The 23,290-nt window shown below is 36.6% G+C and overlaps 1 protein-coding gene across 1 annotated transcript in view; it reads right to left on the bottom strand.

Moving 5' to 3' along the window:
- The window catches only part of COL14A1 (collagen, type XIV, alpha 1), a gene marked incomplete at its 5' end in the record, with an annotated part of 54,779 nt that overhangs the window by 25,843 nt on the left and 5,646 nt on the right, over positions 1-23,290 (bottom strand). Inside the window, 13 exons of the mRNA XM_010085474.1 lie at positions 1,114-1,209; positions 1,615-1,668; positions 5,579-5,665; positions 5,970-6,047; positions 10,251-10,409; positions 12,072-12,181; positions 13,106-13,248; positions 15,566-15,704; positions 15,922-15,960; positions 17,464-17,628; positions 19,646-19,789; positions 20,811-20,934; positions 22,189-22,328. Coding sequence (XP_010083776.1) covers positions 1,114-1,209; positions 1,615-1,668; positions 5,579-5,665; positions 5,970-6,047; positions 10,251-10,409; positions 12,072-12,181; positions 13,106-13,248; positions 15,566-15,704; positions 15,922-15,960; positions 17,464-17,628; positions 19,646-19,789; positions 20,811-20,934; positions 22,189-22,328 — 1,478 coding nt within the window. The remainder of the gene's footprint in view (positions 1-1,113; positions 1,210-1,614; positions 1,669-5,578; positions 5,666-5,969; positions 6,048-10,250; positions 10,410-12,071; positions 12,182-13,105; positions 13,249-15,565; positions 15,705-15,921; positions 15,961-17,463; positions 17,629-19,645; positions 19,790-20,810; positions 20,935-22,188; positions 22,329-23,290) is intronic.

Raw genomic sequence — 23,290 nt, forward strand, 5'->3', positions numbered from 1 at the left:
AATGAAACTCATTTTAAAAGACTTCAGAATCAACCTGACAAAACTATAGCCATTATGCTACAAAGAAGGTATTTATTTTCTTTTCTCCTCAAAGGAATCTGTTCCTCTTCAGACCTCTGAAGAATTTCCTATAATGATGAAACCAATGGATTTCTATGGAAACTACACATGTACCTACAGTATATATGCATGACAAATATACTTTTCTAGATAATAAACTAATTGTAATTAAATTTTATGCAGAAACACAATTTCTCTATCAAATAACTATTCTTATAATTCGTGGTGTTGGGTTGGACTTGATGATCCTTGAGGTCTTTTCCAACCTTAATGATTCTATGATTCTATGTATTCTGTATTATTCTCTGATGAGAATACACAGTTTTGGTAAATCACTTCATTACTTGTATAGCAGTAGCATATAGACAAAGTAAAAATAATGAAGTATATTATACTGTAGTAAGTTTTGAAAAAAAGTCTAACAGAAAAAGATATGTATCTGCTACCTTTCAAGGCTCATGTGTATCCATCTACCAGAGATGTATATAAAAAAAGATTAGTGCTGCTGGTTCATCATTCTACTGATGTGTCTGTGTGATGAAATTCTGAGACTTATTTCACCACAGCATTGCAAACTCCAGGCCTGATCATCTCCTCTGATGATAGACTCTGTAAATGTAGTGAATATTATTGCTTAATTTTGGCAGCAAATGTGGTGTTCTTGCTTGGGTATAATTTTCAAGTCAGAACTGATCTTCAGTGAGCAATACCACAACCAAAAGAAGACAAAATGTTAACATTTTGGTTTGGGGCCATGTTACAATCCCCACTGAATTTTTTTTTCACTTGTCTTCAGGCTTGGACGCCAATACCTTGGTCATACTCAACCTGTGATCAATTCCCTTCAGCTAAGTAAAATTTCAGATCCAAATAAAAACAAGAATGTTGGCATTGAACCCATGTCCACTATAGGTTAAATAAAAATCTGTGATTTCACCTTGAATATTGAATTTCAGATTCTGATCAGGACATTAAGAGATATTTCGGTCTAGTCTAAGCTATGTGCTGTTGAAAACATCACAAGAAAGATCCTATTGATTTTGTAAGTCTCACTGGAAGCCCTTGAATAGAAAGTCCACTGGGTCCTTGTGGTCCTGGAGGTCCTTGTGGTCCAGGAACACCAATTTCACCCCGAGGTCCATCTGGTCCCTAAAGTAGCACACGACATAAGTTAAACTCTTATCATATGGGCAAAGGCAACTTCTGTTTGAATACTTAAATACCAATAGACTCAAAAACATCTGAAATATGGGTTAACATTTGATTGAGCAGTTAGGGTTCAATTTAAAACCGCCTGGTTCCTTTATAAACACAAAAACAATGAAGATTTATGCTGTGACAGCAGCATCCTGAGTTTTATATCTTTTATCAAGGAACAAACAGGACAAGCAATTGTTATGAAAAGAGACACACCAAATGCCAATGGCACTGGACTTGCTTTTTCCTCAGTGACATCAGAGACAATCTGGAATTAATTTCAAGTTTTACATGCAGCAGAGATAACCCAAGAACCTGTGCATCTGACAGCTGTAAAGTGCTGTACAAAGTAAGTACCTTTGGACCTGGATCGCCACGATGACCTTTGGCACCTCTGATACCTGGACCACCCTGTGAAGCATAAGCATAGGACTTGCTGAAAATCAAAACTCAAATAAACAAAAATGAAATCCAGAGAAGCCCAAATAGTTTTTTCTTGTTCCTGAATCATGAATTGGTGAATATTCTGTCCATATCCTTGCACTAGAGCAATTAAACTGAGAACATACTTAAGCGTGGCCATACACAGGAACAGATTTAAACACAGATATGACTGCTTTCTAGAGTCAAGAATGGACACCACATAAACATCAAAATAACACTGAAAGCTACGATAGGGATGGAAATGTGTAGATGTGGCTATGGGTTCCCTTCCAGTGGCTGAAACCTCCTGCACATCTGTCTGTTCTCACCAAAATCACCACATTGTTGAAGGCTGAGTTTCCAATAACTCAGGAATATTTTTCAGGAAGGACAACTCCAGGATCTAACTAGACTTACTATGGTTTAACTTAGAGCTACTCTTAAGTAAAATACTCTTTTGCCCATTTTTCTCTTTTTTGCTTTCTTCAGCAGTACCTACATCTGTTAATCATTTATTAACTAACTGTTGCCTTTTTTATTAGTATTGTCTGAAGCGCTGGAGTTGCATATATCTGTGGATGGCTGCCATGAACATGTTTTGCATAAAAATGCTGCATATGTTTGTCCTCTAGGACAACATAAGTAAAAAGGTTTTTTCCACTTTTTATCAGCTCGGTTTCCCTCTTCCCCCACGTGAGTATATTGCTTAATCTCTTGGCATATGAGCTTTACAGGGATTCTGCCCTTCTTTATAGTGAAAAAGGACATTGTACAACTAGGCAAGGTAACTGAATAGTGTTCTTTAGAGACTATAATGGGTACTTATAAAAATAACAGCAATTACATTAAAGACATAAAAACAGAAAATATGCTTATCCCATTAAATGCATATGTAGTATCTATGAGACTTTAAACAGGAATGTCAATAACAGAAGTGTTCGAAAGTACCAGAGTACTCTTGCTCTTCAATGAAGTTATCATGACACAGTCTTCATATGTGTGATCTCAGAGCAGTTTTCTACTCCTTGTCCCTGCTCTTTGAGTCTTCTCACTTCCATCCTACTGCTCTATGGCCCCAACCCATTCCATCACAGTCAGCTCCGACCCTAAAATCTCATCCCACCCTCTCCACAGAACCATGGAATTCCTACGCAAAAGCTCAGCAAGATAACTGCAACTTTTAAACATAAACAAAAATCACAATTTTCTCCCATTTTCTTCTCAGAAAAAATTACATTTTTACTGAGTAAGACTATGTACTTAAAAATAGCACGATGCTGAGCCATTCAATCGTATGCTTTAAGATTCACCCTGACTTTGGTACACTTATCCACGCTTTTAACCTGGTAACCTTTGCTTGGTAAAAGCACAAGTTCCAGAAAAGTATTGATTTAAGATGAAAACATCACAAGAGCCTCCCTAATTTTTCTAATGCACTTGTTTTGGTGGTTATTCCCCAGCACTACTAAGCTGGTGTGACTAATTACAAATATTTCATTTCTTTGGCTTCTACTTCTAGCCAAGAATTCCTGTTATGCCTTTTTCTCTTATTTTAAATAACGTCTTAATAGTCAGTGCTTTCCCTCAGAAACAGTTCTTAATCAACTGTTATCAAGTCACCTCCATATTTCTTTTTAACAGTTAAAACCTATGAAGCACTGAAAGCTTTTCATTGCAATTAAACTTCTCCAGTCCTCCAATATTTTGTCTCTTTCCTCACCTTCTCCAGTAATGCAGGCATCAGGTCTCTGTGCTATTTTACTTTTACTTTTCGTGGGGAACTTCAGACAGCGTGATCAAATTCTGGCAAAGACTAAGCCATAAAAATAGTACCCCATAATGAAATCTGCCAGATAATCTTAACTCTAAATGATACTTTGTCTTACCCAAAATGACCCACTTCCTAAAAGAGCTTAAAAAATATTTCCAGAGATACTATCCCACATAAATGGAAGCCTTTTATTTGGAGTCTTTTTAGTCTAATATCTAAAACTGGCTACATGCTAGAATCCTGATCCCTTAAACAGAAAAATCCTTGGCTTAGAGAAAAGTCACATGACATTTTAATGACTTGGAGCAGTACTGGCCAGACATAGCACATGTGACTTTCTGACTTTTGGTTGGCACAGGCATGAACACTGACTTTATTCTTTTGCTCTGCTTTTTCCTAGGTCTCTCATTTTTTTTCCAGAGGTATGCCATCTAACTGTCTGGCAAAAAAGTATCACTCATAAGAGGCTGAGTTCCAGAATCACATACTCCCCTACCTAGGCAGTGATTTTTCTGTGTGATTTTAAGTCTCCTCTTGCATGGCACTGTGCTACTCAAAATATTGTTAATCATAAATGTAACAAATAGAAGTACATTATTTTACTGCTGGGTTAAGCTTTAACAATTCCTGATCTGTGTATGTTTCCAACTCTAGTAACACACATCCTTCCAGTCAAATAGTTTTTAACATTTTTCATTTTAGTGTGAAATGTGGTCAAACTACCCAATTTCAGTTGCATTTTGTGTGAATTATCCCATTGTCTTTTTCACAGAACACAAATTGGACACCTATATATAGAAATCAAAACCTCAATCTGTACTTGATTTACAATCTACATTCAAATAGAATAGAATAATTTTTACTTGTTCAAGATACACCTCTTCAGTGAAATTTCTCCCCTTTGCAGAAAGTTTTTGCAGAAAGACCAACCTCTGAGTTGTTACTAGAATAAATGTCTGCTAAGATCTACTATGTGAATGTCTTACATCCAAGTTAATTTTGTTGTTGAACATGTATCTCATGTAATTTGTATACTCTAGTCTTTTCAGAAACTTATTTTTCTTTGCATTCTTCACTGGCTCTTTCTCTTCAAAACTTGCTCTTGGAGCATCCAGGACACAGTAGAAGCAGAGAAACACAGAGTTCAAACTTGTTCACAGGAGGGCCTCATCTCAAGCTAACTTAGCAAGCAGCCCTAAGATGCCAATCAGAGTTATCAATCTAGTTGTAAAAGAAAAAAAACACAAGACCATTCTACAAACACCCCAGTTAGGATTCTCATTACACCAAACCAGTAATAGACTACTGCAAACAGAGCCTAAAACTTTTCTAAATAGTTAGAGTTATCTAACTTTAACCCATATCTCAGTTGTTTGATCCATTATTTGAGTTCTCTCAGAAGCCAGTAAAGAGAAATGAGATTATCCCATTTTTCTAAGATACTATGCTGAGTATAAAAGAATTGTCTTCTAGAAGAGACTATCTAGTTCCACTGGTTATGCAAGGAACTTAGATATACACTGACATAACATTTACACAGTAAACACTTAGATGAGTGATATCTACACCACAAAGTACAGGTAAAAGTGACAGTGAATGGTGAAATACACACTGGCAAGCTAGAATAAAAAATTTCAATTCAGCTTTCACCAAAGCCAGTTCATTTCATCCTTTCTTCTCTTCACCACTTTTTGTACCTGTCTCCTTCTAGGAGCTCTCAGAAGAACTGGCACTTTCAGTTCTGCTTTCCAATAAATATTCTACTTAAGTAGGGCTTTTAAGACAGAAAAGTCTTCTTATGTCTTCTGTCACACAAGTGGCATGGTTATATCCCAAAGATAGGTATGTCTAGGCATGATAGGATATGTCAAAATATTATCCAAACTGCTCCAGGTCTTGATTAAACCATCAAAAATTTGACTGACTTATTGGGTGAGAAGGGTTTTTTACGGCATATTACTTGGTATCTTTGCTATAAATTGAATGTAGTTTTATCTCTTTGTCAATACTTAAAACCCTATTTTAAGCTTATTATTTATACAATGGCAGTGTATTCACATGTCTTGGAAAAAAGGTGGCCAGTGGACTATTTGGTACAGTTGACTACAAACCTGAATAAAACCTTACCGGTGGTCCAGGAGGTCCAAGGGGACCCTTATTAGCTTCTGAACAGGAACAAGAATGAGGAAGGGCAGGGCAATTTTCTTCATCTCTCTAAGAAAAGATCAAGATAGGAAGAGAATTATGTCCAAAACTTTAATTCATAAAATTCTTAACGTCTGAATTGAAGACATAGTACAGTGGGGATGCCTGAAAAGCACCTACTTGATTTAGAAACATACATCACATTGACTTTCAATAGGACAAGTAATCTGAGCAGACTCGGGCTTTTTTGAAAATTCTTAATTCTTTAAGCAGTCTGTGCTTAACCCACGACACCATCCATTTCTATTAACACATTTGTCTCAAAGGGGAAAGCAAAAGGTAAATTCTACAGTTATTGAAAGAGGTTTCTTACCAAGCCAGGCAGCTCACAGCATTTGTCCCGATTGGCCCATGAGGTAGCACAGACAATGTCAAACATCTGTAACTGCAACTGTTTGAAAACAAGGGTGATGTACAAAGTGACTGTTAGTTGTAAGATCAGTGCAAAATGGAGCCATCAGCAAGAAAAGCTACCTTGATTCAAGCACTCAGATTAGACAGAGGAAAGACTATCAAGCAGCTAGCCATAAAGACGCTGTCTTAAATGGCAAAAGACTTGTGTTCTAACCAAATTATCTGAACTATCAGACGTTACATGGATTGAGCAAGCTGTTGAAGGTTAAATTCTGCAGGCATTTGTTGGATTATCCCCTCCTCCTTGATCAAATTCCTGATTTTGCCCTATGGTGCCTCCCAATACTTTTTTTCTAGCAAAGGAGCATCAAGAGTCAGGCAAAAGAGAGCTCAGCTGCTCAAAACTGAGTAATTTCTCTTAACCCATTGGTCTGGTGCTCAGATTTTATCTGGGAAAAGTTCTCCTGTAGGCTATTACTTATACTGGAGCCGAGCCACTAATAATATTTATCATCTTCTCCAGTTTTATTTTACTTTAGAATATTCCCCCCTCTTATCCATATTATCCCCAGGCAATGAAAGTTCCAGGACGGTGAAAAGCTTGCTCAACACATGACAACACTGGGCAGAAAAGAAAATTCCCACCACAGGTCTGGGAACATGGTTTGGACATGAATTTAATCTACAAGAACACACACATTTGGTAAAAATAATGGCTGTCAGGTACTCAGAAACAATGTACTAAATAGGACTCAATGGTAAAACCAATTGTCGCCTTTACAGCCTTGAACTGAACAAAGGGGTCTAGAGAGATGAAGCTTTCTTCTGTTACTATTTCTGTTCTTTTTCCATGCCTCATTTATGTGCATACTGAATAGAGAGGGGAATGGAACAGAACATCCCATTAAATTAACCCCACATGTTAAAAAATTTGAGGAACTGCTAGAGATAGAACTCTCCTTGGTTTTGCTCCTATTATTATTTTTGGTGACTTTATTTTAACACTAGAACAGAGGAGTGAATTTAAAGATTTTTTTTTAAAACTGTATTGTTTCTAAAGCTGTTAAAATGAACTACATATGTGCACCTTCAGTTTTGCTTCATCTTTTTTCTTGTCATCTATTATATTTTAAAAAAAGGAATACTTGCATATAAATAGAAATTCTTCTTACCCTCCAGCAGAGTAGCTAGCTGGGTTGTAGACATGCTGTACTACAGATGCAGACACACGTGTGCTGGCTCCATGCTAAATGCCTTAGACATCTGAAGTGCAGCATGAAGGCAACTTTTGGACACTTGGTCTGGCTCCACAAAGGTCTATCCTGAGTCCAACAAGTCTGTGTCCCTGGCTATGTGAAATACAAGCTGGCTCCAGGTGGAGCCACTTCGATGCCTACGCATCCCAAAAGCTACTAATTCCAGGAGAACTCATTAGCTTGACCACAGTAGCAAATGAACACACACGAACATACCCCTCTGGGCTCAGAAATGTATGCAGTCCTACATCGGGGTGTATTTGTGTCCATTTTCTCTGAATTAGACAATGTAGAGATACACAGCAATAAAGCACATTGGTGTAAAATAAAGAGCAAATGGACATTCCCTGAATTGCTGTATTCACCATCCAAATGTTGAATGACTCAGTATCCTTACTTTGAAATATTATGTGGGTTGCTCTGACTCAAGCTAAATAACTAAACAAAGCTTTCTTTGCTACCATTAAACATTTATTAATAATTCTCTGTATTCATAGTGATTTTGCTTTGTCTGCCCATCCTCATCTTATCAGGCTACAGTTCTGAAAGGATTTCTCAAGAGCAGACCACATCACACACTACTTTTTTTTAGCAGTACTTATACACAGAAGTAAACAAATTAAGCTGAAAAAGAAAATAAAACATTGTTTATTTACAATTGACAAACCTTATTTTTATTGATGTTTTAATGATGGACTTTTAATTAAATCCCACTGAAAGAATAAAGAACATTACTCGCTGCATGTCATGGTCAGGTTTCATTGCCCTAGCTGGCTTAAGTGTCTAATCCAGACACGCCTCACTATTACAGGATGTTAAAAGGCAACTTTAGCCTAATCCCCTTCTTGTCCTATCTATCTCTGTTTCTGTGCATTCATTGAATTGTTGTACACCATACGCATCAATGTGAAAAAAACCTCTGATACAATTATACTTCAAAAGTGAAATGTTTTGCAAAATTCAGGTTATTGCACTGGATTCATTTATACAAAAATATACTAAAACATTCTGGCAATGTTACACTGTTGCATGTGAATACAGTCAGAACAAAACATCCACAATTTTATTCCTAAATAACTACCTGCCTGTTTTTATTTTATGTAATAAGCATCTCTAAAACTAAGATGAAAGCATTTCATGAAAATACAGGTGGCGGAAAAGGAACTTTTCAGAACTATCAACAAACCTCAATTTTCATATCAATTCAACACAATTTTCAAAATGTTTTATAAAAAGTAATTTTTGTTGTATGCATACCTTCATGAGGCTCTTAAACCTGTGAAGATACTGGAATGGACTAAATCTCAGTATTCTATTTCCAATGGTGGCACAAGTGATACCTAATGAATCACAGCAGTGTAAGTCACAATTCTACCTTACAGTCTGCTAGCTTCCAATGAATTTCAGTCAGGGAGTTCCTGCTCCAGATTTGTTCACAACCAATATTTCCCTTTTATTCATTTGTCCAGGCTTCCCTACAATCTATACAAATATTTAGCACAAAATTCTACAGTAAGGAACTGCACTGATCCTGCACAACTACCTGTTGTGAGAAGAACCTTTACCCCACGTGCTGCTAGCTGCTTTGATATCCTCTAATTTTTGGAGTAGAGGAAACAAACTCATTCATGCCTTAAATGTGACTATTCACACAAGTTCTACTCAGTATGAATAAAACATGCAGAATGGAAACTTTAAAAAATGTCATTTGGGTGCTTCCTTGACCTGCCCGTAATTTAGTATATGTGGTAATACTTGAAGGCAGCTAAACAGTACCATGGAGTAAAGAATTTTCATCTTCAGCTACACATTTGAAGTCTTACGTCAGTTTTACAATTCATTTGAACAAACCAAATTTTTCAGTGAGTGGGCAGTCTGACCTATCTTTTATAGAGTCCTGGGTTCTAACAAAAGACACCATTTCTTTCCACTCCTTTACAAAGCCTTCTCTAATTCCAAGATTTCCTAAGTTTGCTTTTTTCTGTTTCTATTGAAATGTGACTACAAAGGTTTCTCTGTGTAGTTGTCTTTACAGGCTTCATATAATTATTACCCATAAGTTTGAGGCCTAAAGGCTCTTTTTTGTACACAGAGATACATTCTGAGGGCTTATTTTTTGCTAAACAAGAGTATAGTAGCAAGTAAATCCATTTCTGAAACCTCATTCTTATTCCAGTCAAGCCTTGAGTTCAAGGTTCACATTCTCTGCTAACCTCATTCTAAGGTCAAGAAAGTTCAAAGAAAATTAGCAAACAGTACTGCACAGCAAAGAAGCCTTCCTAAAATCATTGTCAGATTGTCAATTCTTCTTCAACAACTAAATCTACCTGAAAAGTCCAAACAAACCTTAATGGCATCTGCAGCAAAATGGAGAGATTCTCATAGGTTGCCGTGCAAACAGAATGATAATTACTGCTTCTAGGAGAATAATTTCAGAGGAATGAAAGAGTACTTAATCTTGGGGTGGATCTTTCACATTTAAAATATTTTATATTGTAAAAGAACTAGGTATACTAAGACAGAGGCTTTTGGGGGCCCTCTGTGTCAAACCCGTTCAATTCTTTAATGAGCAGATAGTGAGCTTAGGGCAAACATAGAGTAAGTGGAGATAAGAGACACGGGGAATAACTGTCACTCAAAATGAAGTTTAAATTATTTCAGGTGTATATATATATTGTATTACTCCACTTAATGGAGTTGGAACATAAGGCATATCTGAATGTATCAACTGCATTCACAACTGTGCTTGAGAATAACATTCGAACAACGATGATCTAGTAATTTCATTTATTAAAATAATCAAAACCAGATTTTTCACAAGTTGATAACTGCTCCAGCCTTTTGCAGAATCTCTGAAATGCTGGAACTTTACAGTTTCAAATATGAGTTCACTCTGCTTCAACTTAAAACTAGCTGCTAAGATCCAAAACACTTATTTTTAGGAGATTTTAAATGGTTTAAAGAATTGTTCTCTTTCTACTCACTGGCACAGAGTTGTCTCTTGGTCCTCTGGATCTGACCATTCTCCCCAGCACTTCTATGCCATCAGAACTAATATTCCCTGCTGCATTAATGGTCTTCTCGCTCACTTGCTTGCAGTCAATAATTATTTTGGCCGTAGTCTTGCTGATAACAACATGCAACTAAGCAAAAGAAAAGATGCTTTAACACACAAAGGAGCACATAAGATACATTAATTTCCTAGGAAAAGGGGGACATTTTTTGAAATGAGCTCCTAACTCCATGTTTAGTAATGAAACGCAGAGAATAATCTACAAGAAACAATGTAGATGACCTCTAGAGGTCTCTTCTGATCTGAATTATTCTATGATTCTACTCTGTTTAATGAATTTAGCTTATTTTTCTGCTTATGTATGCTTTCTTCATACAAATTGGCACCTGACATAATTTATTCAATAAGAAAATAATGTACCCCTGACAAAATATCTACACAATACCACCCAGATCCTGAAGAACCCTTAATTTATATGGTCAGTAATAATTCCTGGGACTTGTATGACCCTGCTATATAGCACTGCATTTCACCAGTACATCTTTTATAGCCACTAAGCATTAAAATTTGGCCTGTAAATTATGCATTAACCACACAACAAAACCTTTCATAGTGAAGTTTTAACACTGAAAAAAATCAAATCACATCAAACGCAGTACAGAAAAGCAGAGCACAGCAACAGAGTTACTTCCTTCTGCCTTGGCTCACGCTCTGTTGTCCATTGCTGGTGCAGCAAAGACATTCCCAGCAGAGAGGACAATCCCAGCTACAACTGTCCTGTCATGAGCAAACTCTCAGTTAAGCAAAGAACAATTTTTTTTTGGCAGGGAGAACACATGAAAAGCTGGTAGAAATGCAGTATCTGCTCTATACCCATCCCCTACGTGGAGACCAGAGCCCAAGGTGTAGGAGAGAATGCCAGGAAGAAATCCTGTAACCGCATTGCTATGGGCTCAGCTGGAACTGAATAACTGAAAAGATGCTATAAATTTGGTATTCTGTGCCTCTCCAACACATGTACAGCAAGGATCATTATTCAAAATGCAGAAAAATGCTTAAGAGGAAAATTTGCTGAAGCCTCATATATTCTTCCAAAGCACAACTTAAAAGAGTCAGAATTAGAGTCCAGCTCTGACCTACCTTCCCTTTCTTGCTCCATCGATTAAAAAGTACAGAAAAGTTAAGCTCTGTAAATACCATCCCTCAATCCACAGTCTCTCCTTTTTTTGTTTAGAAAAGACACAAACATCAGGAATAAAAGTGAAAAACAAAAGCATCTTCCACAATAAATACGTGCTATAATCCCGGCACTACTTCATCTGGTCTTGGAAAGAATGTTACGAGTTCTCTAACAGCCAAGAAAAGTTTGACATGGCATAGCCCTTAAAAAATGTTTAAAAATAACAACTCTAATCAAAAGAAGGATAATTTTTTTTATGGACTTTTTCTTTTAATTTTGAGTGACATTTCCAATCTAAACCTTAAAAGGAAAAGTCAATTTATTTCTAAATTACATTTCAAGGCAAGTATTTTTAATCAACTCTAAAACACAGGCACAAAGCCTGAGATGAAAATTGACCACATCAGCTTCATCATAAAACCATTATTTTTTTCATGTTAGTTCAATATTACAAGGAGACTTAGGACAGTTTGGTACAGTGTTCTGAATACGCAAAATACTTTTCTTTTGGCAGCAGTTGAAGACATGAAAGAAGAGTTCAAAACATGAAGAGCTCCCAAACCTTTATTCAGAGTGCCTTTTTTTTTTTTTTTTCCTATTACCATTACTAACCTTATGAAAACTCCCATAAAATATCTTCCTTATTTCAGGACCTTCAAAAGTCACAGTTTGAAAATCTCCTTTGTAGTCATAGTTAAAGAAAGTCAGTGTTTTACCACCATCTGTGTGAGAATAAAAATAAGGGCTCCGTGTTAGAGGAAGAAAAGGTCTGATATATTATTTGAAAGGGTCATTTTGCGTTTAACTAAGATGACCGAAGATGTCAGATCACATGTTAGTAAAACACATTCATAAGTGATATACTGACTGGAAGTAACAAGTTGTCTCAGAGAAATGCTCTTTCCTGGTTTGACAGGAAGGATGAGCCAATAGGTGGGAGTCCACCTCACCCATGTCTGTGGGACTGGGAGAAGAAAAGGAGGCATGGATGCTCAAGCTAGCTAAATGCCTATTTCCCACGTATTTCGAGGTGACCTATCTCAAAAATGATATGAAAGACAGAAAGATAAGTACTAATATATGTCTCTTAAAATTGGCAGCTATGAAGAGCAGCTATCATAGTATCTACATCTTTTCAACATTAAATATCAAAACCTTCTAAATCATAATCCCTGTTTTACAGTTGTGGAAGTGAAATCAAGTGAAAATGAAGAGAGTGATCAAGAGTTCATGTCTCTAGCTCTAAATCTGCTATCCACCAGACGGCATTGGCTCTACATACACTGTACTGTCAGTACCACTGGCGTATATCGAGATAGATCTGTTAGAACCAGATTCAGAGCAGTGGAAATTTTAAAAGCAAATTAGTAGCTCCCTTACGTCAATTTAACTCTAGTACAGCTCTTTGGATTTCACTATCATTGCTCCCAGTTGAGAGCAGCATACTCAAAATTTGACTCTAACTCCAAAATAAACTCAGTATATTTAATTCAAATTTTAAAAACATCCATTAGAGACTTTCACCTTCCAAATTCAGGTAGTTGTTCTGGCAGCAGTTTAAAACATTGGCAATAATAAATCTAGACACAGAATGAATCATTCACACAGTTAAAGTAAAAATCACTGATAAGATACAAAATACATACTATCTAAAATAACTCCAACCAGTGGTTCATATTTTTCATTTAAAATCTCCCAAAGAGCAAATGGCTCCTGAGGTGTGTCGGGGAGTATACGAAAGAGAAACGTAATGGTGTAATCAGAAGGGAGACCTTCAGGATGCAAATACCTGTAAGAGAAATAACATCTTTTAAGCTGAAACAAACATTAAATCGAGTAATTTACTCCCCAGATGTTCACTTAACACACTATCTATTACTCTGGATATTTCTTTGGAAGTCAAGACTGAGAAGCAATATGAATAAGTGTTTGCAAAATCTACTCAATAACTATCAAAAGAATACTTATGAAGAAATGAGAAGTTTTATTTTCCCTTGAAATTTACAAAATTGCCCTTAATTTTTTTCTTTAATTTGAAGATCAAAACGGAGGTCAATTTGAAGTAAAGATTAAATTAATTGTATTAAAAGCTTTTAAAAAATAGTAGCCATTCAAAAGACCCTTGCTATTTACTGGTTTAACAGACAATGAAAATAGAAGCTGCTTGAAAAACCAATGTCAAAAGACATGTCCTCTGTCATTAAATCATCACAAATGGATAGAAATTAGGAATAACAGAGACAGTTACAGGAAGCGTTATAAATTATAAGGAATGTAGTTTATACATTTCAAAGCCAATATATGAGAAAGTTAAGTCAAAACAGATCGCATATACAGAAATACAATCTGTTCTCAAATTCTTACAAAGGAGAGAGGAAGTTTATGATGTAAAAGAAGCATGTTATTTTATGCCATTTCCTAAAATTTGTTATTTAGTACTTCCAACTTAATTTAACCTTTCATTGTCAAATCCCAAAGTGGGACATTTGGACAAGTGTCTGAAATAACTGACTGTGTTTTTAAAATGTTAGTTAGTCTGATTCCTTAAAATCATAGGAAAGGGATCTGAAAGTAGCCTGAAGAGGTCATTTAATCAGTTTCTTTTCCCCAAGTATGATCTATTCCTCCTAAAGTGTTTCTGGCACATATAAGATGTATAGATATGAATCATGCAAGAAAAGGAGTTAAATGTGATGTATAATCAATATATTCTGCACAGTGGTCTTAAGATGATCAAATGTGATGTTGCACTACACACTTCCCATAGAGAAAAGAGAGAGAAAACTCAATAGGTATAAGAAAAAAGCCTTACAGTATGCCCATTGTACAAAGAATGAAAGAAAATCCAGTAGGCAGGGTGGGGCAAACACAAGGTTTGGGGACAGAGACCTTAGAATGGAGAATAACATTAATGACACTCAGCACACAGATGAGATGACATGAACAAGTGGATTATTCAGACGTACCTGTAGATCATCAAGAGAAAGGTATTCTCTCATCCATGAAAAGGAGTGAAAGCCTAATGAAGCAGTAAGATTGGGCTGGGGTGGCAGCTAGAGAAGAGCACATAAATGCAGCAGATCCAATTAGAAAGAAGTAGAAAGGGGAAAATAAGTGAGAAATGCTAATCCCTGGAGATTCCAGTCCATCTAGACCCAGGAGGACACTAAACACGGAGAATGTGAAACAGTTCCAAGAAGTATAGCTCCAACCGGGACACAACAGGATAATCACACAAAAAAGACTAATATGACATTTAACATAAACCTTAAAAGTAATTCCTCACTGTTTTTCTTCCTTACTTATCTCAGCTAAAGAATACTTTTTGTTACATCTTCCCATGTTTAAAACAGCGGGGTCACTACTTTTCTCTGATGCCACTTAATTAATACAAAGTTGGGGACTGGACTGAGAGGAACCAAACACAACTAACACACTGTTCACAGAAAAAAATGGAGAGTTCCCATCACTTCCTCTCTAAGGAACGAATATTAAGTTTCAATGGGAGATTTCTTCATCTACTCCTTCAAATCATCACCTCCTCCCAGGACATAGTCCTTGTGACTGAACTATGTCCTGCCTCCCAGGAGGGTACTAGATGGTGTTCACACAGACTCATTTCAGCATACGGAGATCATCTTCCTTGTAATCAATGAATGGACATAGACTGATGCAGAAGGTGACTGAGGACACCTAAAGCAGGTTCCCACTCTGACTCAGACTTCAAAGACATTCTGCACTCCACGAGACTTCAACACACTTTTCAGAGGCACATCTCACAAAGTACTACATACTAGAATCTGCCAAAAAAATACACCTGCACAACATTGCTTGGTGCTAAACTGGCACAAGCCTGAAACTGGCTCATGTAGGAAACCCACAACAACCAGTGGGCTTACCTACTTTTACCCCCAACTGCTATTTTTGAATAAAACTGACTGAGGACTCAGGACACCAAAAGTTCTTCCTATTCATTAGTATAATGTAGATTTACACTAGCATCTCTGCTCTTCTGACATGAAAATACTGAACCTTGAAATGAATAATTGCCTGCACTGGACAACTATCTTCATGCGTTTTATGAATATTTATATGTTAATACATACTTGGTAGGCTGGGATACCAGGGCATCCTTGTGTAGTCTGTAACATGGGTAAACATTAAATGTACCAGGTTCCATTGAAACCCCCTCCACAGCTGAAAACTCCTTTTCAACCAAACCAAACATCTCCATCATTTTAAATCCTGGAAGGCATCAAAATATACGTTATATTAATTTAAATTAACACTGCATTACAGGAAACAAAAAAAGGACAAACCCAGTTGCATCAAAGAGTTTCATAGCACCATCTGTTTAACAACTGTTAGCATAAAGGGAAATTTATTGCCTAATAGTGTGAAAATCAGATAATGAAAATGATTTCATAAATCAGGGACAAAGATGAACACAGAAGTACTGTACCTGCAAAATTGTTGCCATCTTTAACTATCAATGGGCAGGCTGGAAAAGAAGGAAAGATATATTTAAGCACACAAGGGGTGTCCCACTGGGTCAGAACAATGATCCACTCAGCTCAGTACTTTATCCCCAAAAGCAGCAAAAGGAGATGCTCTTTAGGAACGTCATGCAAACCTGGCCACGTTCCACCCCATTCAGTTGGTACTCCTCAGGATCCACAAGGATTGTAACAAAGATGTAAAAGGGTACATCCCTGTGTGTTGCATATATATCCTTTTACGGATCTGTTATCCATGAATTTGTCTAATCTTTCTATGAACCTGCCTACACAACCTCTTGTGGCAACAAATTCCCTGTCTGCTGCATAAAAATGTATGTCTTACACTGGGCTTTAACCAGTCCTCCCTAGTTCTCAATTTGTGAACTTCTCCAGCCTAACTCCAGCTCAAGCTCAATTACTTTAGCTGGCGTTCCCTGTACCTTTTCAAACTCCACAATAGCTTTCATGAGCAACAGAGACCACAATTGCACACTGTCCTTAAGATGTGTGCACTCATTTTAAATAGCTATAAATCTGTTTTATATTTTTCTTCTGGCAGGCAAGAAAGCACACTAATCTCTTCCAGGAAAGGCACCCTGGGAAATCAATAGATGCAGGGTGTCAAATATGGTACCCCAGGGTGCTCAAATTTGGAGATCACTTTTAGAATACAAGCACAAGTGACCAATAAATACTACTGTTGAGTATTCTCAAGTTCTCTTTACCATTGAAAGTAGAGTTTATGGTCAAAACTAAACAATAGATGGAACACAAGCAACATATTTGGGTTCACCAGCTCTGATAACTCACAGTCCCATGACAACTCACAGTCCTGTGCACAAGGATTCCTCACGATCACAAATGATTCACATCAGCTACACACTGCCTACTTCCTGGCTTATATATAAGGAAAGATATTGAGGGCACACACGTTAAAGCATATGAACTATTGACCTCTAACTGTTAGATGTTGTTCTAGAATGTCTTTCCCCTCATTTTCATAGAGTCTGAAGTGTGGTGTTTTCACAGATTTCAAAGAGTTTGGGTGTGTTTTATGCTTTTCCCTGGGTTACAACTCTTCTGCTTTCTCTGATAATGCAAACATTAATGATTAGCTCTCCGTTAATAAATTAACCATGTGATTTGAGTAATAATGAATGTAGCTAACACTACTCTTACAGATGGTTAAAGTAGCCTAGAAACTAAAATATAATTAACTTTTAATGACTAAATTCTGAACCATTACCAATGTTTCAAATCTGAAATAACTTTTTTACCACCAGTGGATGTATTCTGGATTTATAGCAAACAACCATTAGTTATTATGACATCACAACACCTTCATTCCCTTAATCTTTTATGGAAATAATATTAGATTTATAATATCTGCAGTAAATTATGTTAAAAAGATCAAGAATACCTCTTAATAGAAAAATAATAGTTACAAACCCCCCAGTATTTAGCACTTATTATTTTAAAAGCAAGTATTAGTCAAAAGGGCTAACTTGCTGATGCAGTTTCACAAACAAAAGTGATCAGCTCATCTTCAATCTTTGTAAAGGCATCAAAGTCATCCACAAAGAAGACATGTCTTTCACTGGGCTTGCTGCCGATATTAACTAACTCTGAATAGTCAGCATCGGCTACTCCAATAGCAAAAAAAGTGAAAACTGTAAAAAAAAAAAAAAAAGAACACTCCTGTGAGTCATTCATTAAAAAGTGGAAATACAATATGAACGCAACTGTGTTTGCACTGGCTCCTTTCCCGATTAAATACAGTGGTGGAAATTTTCTTATTATCATATAACACAAGAAAATTCATGCATGTAATTTAAAATAAAAGTACTACATTCTCTGTGGAGATATTTCTTTTGGCTATTTATGCTTTATCAGTTAATTAAAGTTAATGCTTAAGTGTTTTCTTGAAGACATAGAAGACTACTCAGTAGTTTAAAGTTTTAGAATATGTTTAAATGCTTTTCTGATTTAATGATATACTGTAATACACAGAAAAAATCCATGTATCAAGTATATCATAAATACAAAGGACAGAAATGAATTTCCTATAGGTCTTTTACAGATTTTGGTTGGTGCCATATATTAATCAGTTTTCTAGCCACTGTTGCCTCATGAGTGAACACTGAAACAAATGCATCCTCATTTCATCAGCAACTTAACGGCACTGGTTGAATCTGTTCTTTGTATTCTGCATTAATATATTTCAGAATTTGAGCCTGACTTCAAAGATTTAAATTTAAATTTAAGATGAAATGGAAGTTGTATTCTATATGTTTGAGGAGCAGCAAACTAGCTAAAAGTTTTTCAGCATTTTCCTTTCTATAAAAGATGAAGAAAAAAAACCTCTCTACATTAATCTGAATATTGTTAATGGATATACTCTTCTTGCATGGCTCAGTCCCAAATTTACTCCAGTCAACCAATATTGTCTTTAAGTTTGAATGAGGCCCAGGGGCATTCATCACGGTCTGCAGAGCTTTCAGCACAACAAAACTCTGATTTATTATAACAGAATCTTCATGTCTCATCCAAGACCAGCACCTCTTCATGCCAGTCTCTATCACAGATGCAAGTTAGTACCTGCTCCAACCTATCTGCAGCTTAAAGATACAGCACAAACAAAAGGAAGGGGGAGAGAGGAAGTAATTTGTCCAACGTGACACATCCCAGTCAGCAATTTAAGCCCCACCATATGCCTTCTCCTCTCAAGATCATTGCCAGCCGAACAGTTAATAATGCAACTGCAAGACTTACTTGACAGTTGAACATTTTTTGTTCAGCTTAGACATAGATGCCAATTTATTCACAAATACAGGGTTTTCTTGATTGCTACTTAAAACAAGTTATGCGTGCTCTACTAGTTTGTGATATGATTTTATTTATGAAGGCACTGCACTCAGCATCTAGCAATAATACAAAGCAGCAGCCAAGCTCAACGATTGCATTGGGTTTCGGGAATCAGTAATACATGCTGGTAACTTCATAGCTGCTGAAGTCTCAAGGCAAATAAAGCACAAACGTTAATTTCTTCTTAGATCTCCTCACATTAAAAGTGTGATAGCTTTCTTCTTCCATCCTTTAGTTTTGTTCAATGTGGCACACTGTGCCCTTTGGGTTTTGACACAAACCTCAGTATCAGACGTTTCTATAACAACTAACCCAGTTCTTATGCTTTGACTCACAATACTGTGCAGCTGCTTAAAGCTCTAAAAATTGGTGGTTTAAAAAAAATTCCTAAAAGTAATTAGTGCAACGTGAGAGCAGATCAGAACCAGTAAAAGAACATATGAAAGAATTTTCAAAGGACCTCTTCTGTATGAAACAAAACAGTTCAGTTTGCTGGTAACCACAAAACTACACTTCATAGATGACAGTCCAGATTCTCAGGATCATGTCCCCTAAATTCTTCATCGTGGGAGCAATTCCATTGACTACTACATGATTTTAGCACTGCCACCAAAATGAAAAATAATAGCATTAATCACAAAAACAAATCCAGAATCAAACCACATCCTAGTGAAATTCTGAGTTTCTCAGCAATCGCTTTTTTCTTCAAACTTGGAAATCTTCCAGTAGCAAAAGTTACCTTTATCTCATGTCCACACTTATATAGTTATAATTAATGAGAAAAAGGAAAATGTGAATAGTTATTAAAACTACATATTTTACCATCTAGTTGCATTTCTCTGGAGACTTTGTTCACATCATCCTGTGATCGCCCATCAGTAATGACAACCACAACCTTTGGAATGCCCTTTCTCACGCCTGCCTCTCCGGTAAACAAAACTTCTCTTGCATGCTTAATGGCTTTGCCTGTAACAGAAAAAATTGACAACGTACTTTCACTGTGACACAAATCCAACTGTTATTGTCTTCTCATATCATATGTTAAACATCGATAAAAAGAAAAATCGGTTGGGTCCTGAGCTGTCTGTAAAGTAGTGCATTCTGTAGTTATCAAAATAGAGATTTAGAAAAGTTTAATTTTGGCCCCAGCCTTTGAAAATTTGATGGCTTCAGCCATCCATTTTTCAACCCAGAAGGTGAAGATCAAGAACATGACATGTGGGAAAGGGTTTTCTGTACAGGCTAGAGGTAACAAAATCTTCCCTTACTGGATTGTAGGGCACAGTCTAGGTAACAACTGAAAGTGTCATTGTAGCGTTTTCTGGAGTAAATGGGGAACATGTTATTTTGATACTACTGCGATTGGATGCAATGCAACAGCTGCAAGAAATTTCTGTGCAGTCTGAGAATAATAAAACATACAGTTTCCAACTAAAACAGATTTTAACCCTTTCAGCACTCATCTTAAATTTCTTCACTATCTTAGGGGATTAGTTAAAGTGTAACTACATCCAGTTTAACAGACATCTTCCCCCAGCCCAGTCTTAAACACACCACTGAGGCTTAACCATCCTGGCTTATGACCAAACAGACCCTCCACTCTGTCCACTGTTTTCTACATGCTCTGCAAGCTCCCTCCCACCTTCTCTCCCCTCCCAGTTTTCCACTTGCCAAACTGATTTTATACTACTCTGCATTCCACCTTCCACAATCCCCAACATCATTCACTTCTGCCTCTCGCCCTTCCTCCCTGATCCTTGACATCACTGTTGATCAGAGAGGTGAATACCCAGCAGTAGAGGATGAAGGGTATAAACTGCAGATGATAAAGACTTTCCAACTTCAAAGCACAAACTTTCACCTCCAGTGTGGAAATACCTTGTTCTCCCTGTTTTTCCACTGATATATTAACCACTTAGCAAATGAGAAAGAAATGGACAGAGAGTAGCAGGGAGAAAATCTGCATCATAATCATGACCTTTCTCACCTGTTTTTGTATTTCCTCCTTTGTAGGCTATTCGCTGAATAGCTTCAAGAAGAGTCTCTTTTGTTTTGTATGCATTCAATTTAAATTCTGTCCTGGGATCGTCACTAAACTGAATTATTGCCACCTGTGCACACAGAAGATGTGTTCGTTACTAAAGCACCACCCAGTGTATAAGCAAAAAGTGAACCCAGCACATTTAAACCAAGGATTTATCTTGTAACTTTGCTCCATCCTTAAATTGAAGCCAGAATTTTTTTTTTTCTCTTTAAGAAGCTTTCACTAAATAAAGTTTCATTTTAATCTCTGCAGCCTTGGTAACCACCTAACACTTTCTGGTTTCATTTTCCATCAAACAGGATGAGAAAAGTAATACCCACTTTGGCAAAAGCACTCTCAATTCAGCCCAAAAGCCAAATCCTTCTTACAGCCACTCACACATGTACAGTTACACATACACAGAACTGCTGGGACATTATTCAGTCTTCACAAATTACAAGCTGCACATAAGTAACTTAAATTAGGGAGCAATACTGAAACAAGTAACAGAAAGATGCAAGAACATATTCTGAAATATTACCTCTCCCAAATATGATGCTACATGAGTCCAGACCCTGTATTTCAATACTATACACTAAATCCCTGCAACTCACAAAACATATATTAAACTTCATATTTTATAAGTGGTGTCCCTAATTTAAAAGGAGCTATTCACATGCTTAAGCTTGTGCATGAGTTTCTAAAACACCATGGACTGTATTCTGGGAAAAAAGCTGTCTATCAAGAAACAGTAAAAACTGGAGCATTCTTCAGCATTTTGACAAGTTAAAAATAATTTTCAATGCTATCCCAAACTGCATATTATACAGGTGACACTTAAAACTTGAAAAAAAACTCAAAAATATATTTGCCAATAACTATTTCTGGACCAGATTCAAGTATCTCTCTAAACAAATACATAAATAGAACAATCATTTTAAATACTATCTTTCATTTCAAGTAGTGTAGATTCTGTAGAGCATGTGATTTTAAATAAATGAATCTTTAATTCTCCTTACCAATTCTATTTTTGTCTTATTTAGAAATAAACACCACAATGAATACCAATACCAAAAATATTAAAAGAGCTTAAATCTCATTACAATGATTTAGAGGAGACTGAAATGATACTTAGCCTTCATGCCAGCAAAATGCATATCATTAATTTCACCACATGGTGTGTACAAAAGAAGATATTGAAAAAAATGCTGTCCAAAAGCAGTTTATATTTTCAAAAGAACTGTGAAATGTCAGGTTTTTTTTTGATTCATTTCATTTCTGGTGCTAGTCTAAAATACTCTGTCAAATCCATGCACCCTCTGTCTCTCTACATGCTGATTACCTGCGTTCCATCAGGACCAATCTTATCCAAAGCTCCAACAGTGCTATAGAGAAAGCTAATTATTTTATTGAAATTGTCATCTCCAATACTCCATGACCCATCCACCAGGAATGCTAGGTCAGCTTTGGCTGCTTTACACACTGAGAAAGAAAAGCAAGTATTTTGGAATTAGAGCAATGCCTCAACTGCTTATGAAATCTCACAAATTGCTTAAGAAAATGCAACTGTCATGAAAAACCCTTGTTTAATGTTAGTTAATAATGCTTTAGCAAACAGACCTGCTGTCATTGACTTCTGTGCAGGTGTAGAACCAGCTGAGCTCTGCAAAGGGCGAATGGTCTGCACTGACAGATCCTATCACAGAACACACTTCAAGGCCATAATGGTTCTTTAAAGTCTGGCAAACTATTTTTATTTAGGCTGTTAAGCAAAGTCACAGATGAATTTCTACAATCCCAGAATCCTACCATGACACAGTAAACAAAATGAGAAAATCTCGACTGTGGAGGTTCCTAGTGGGAAACTAGTCTGCTCAAAAGGTAAGCTCTGCAGTGCCTAATGCTCACCCTTTTAACTGCACTATTTAGGAGCAACACAGGTTTCGCCCATTTCATCTTATTCCAAGATGTTCTTATGCAAAATGGCCTAAAGAGCTGTACACCTGCTCACATAAGTTGCTTAATCTTTCATGGGAACTGGGAACCTTCAACGCTCTACAGAATCCAAGTTTATTGCTTGAGGTCAGAAACAAAGTCTCAAAGCAAAGTTATGTTTTTCAGCATTTTTCATCTTGAAGAAAAATGTTCATCTAAATCCAGAGAATAGGACCCTAATACATACCTGTATTTCTTATTTTCTGTTGGTTACTTCTTGGATAAAACAAAACAAAACAAACCACATCCACTGCTATGCAGTTCTAAAACACACAAGGTCTTCTTTTTCTGTACTTATGGATTAATTTCTCAGTTAATATACTTCAGTTTGGTCCATGACTTCAAGCTTACAGTTTTGACCCCTGGTCTCCAACAATAATGCTCCCCTCACAGAAATATTTATGAGACTCTATACAAAACACTACATCCTCAAATGGTAAATGGAGGCA

Source organism: Pterocles gutturalis, unplaced genomic scaffold (assembly GCF_000699245.1).
Source record: "Pterocles gutturalis isolate BGI_N339 unplaced genomic scaffold, ASM69924v1 scaffold4725, whole genome shotgun sequence".
NCBI classification, from domain to species: Eukaryota; Metazoa; Chordata; class Aves; order Pterocliformes; family Pteroclidae; genus Pterocles; species Pterocles gutturalis.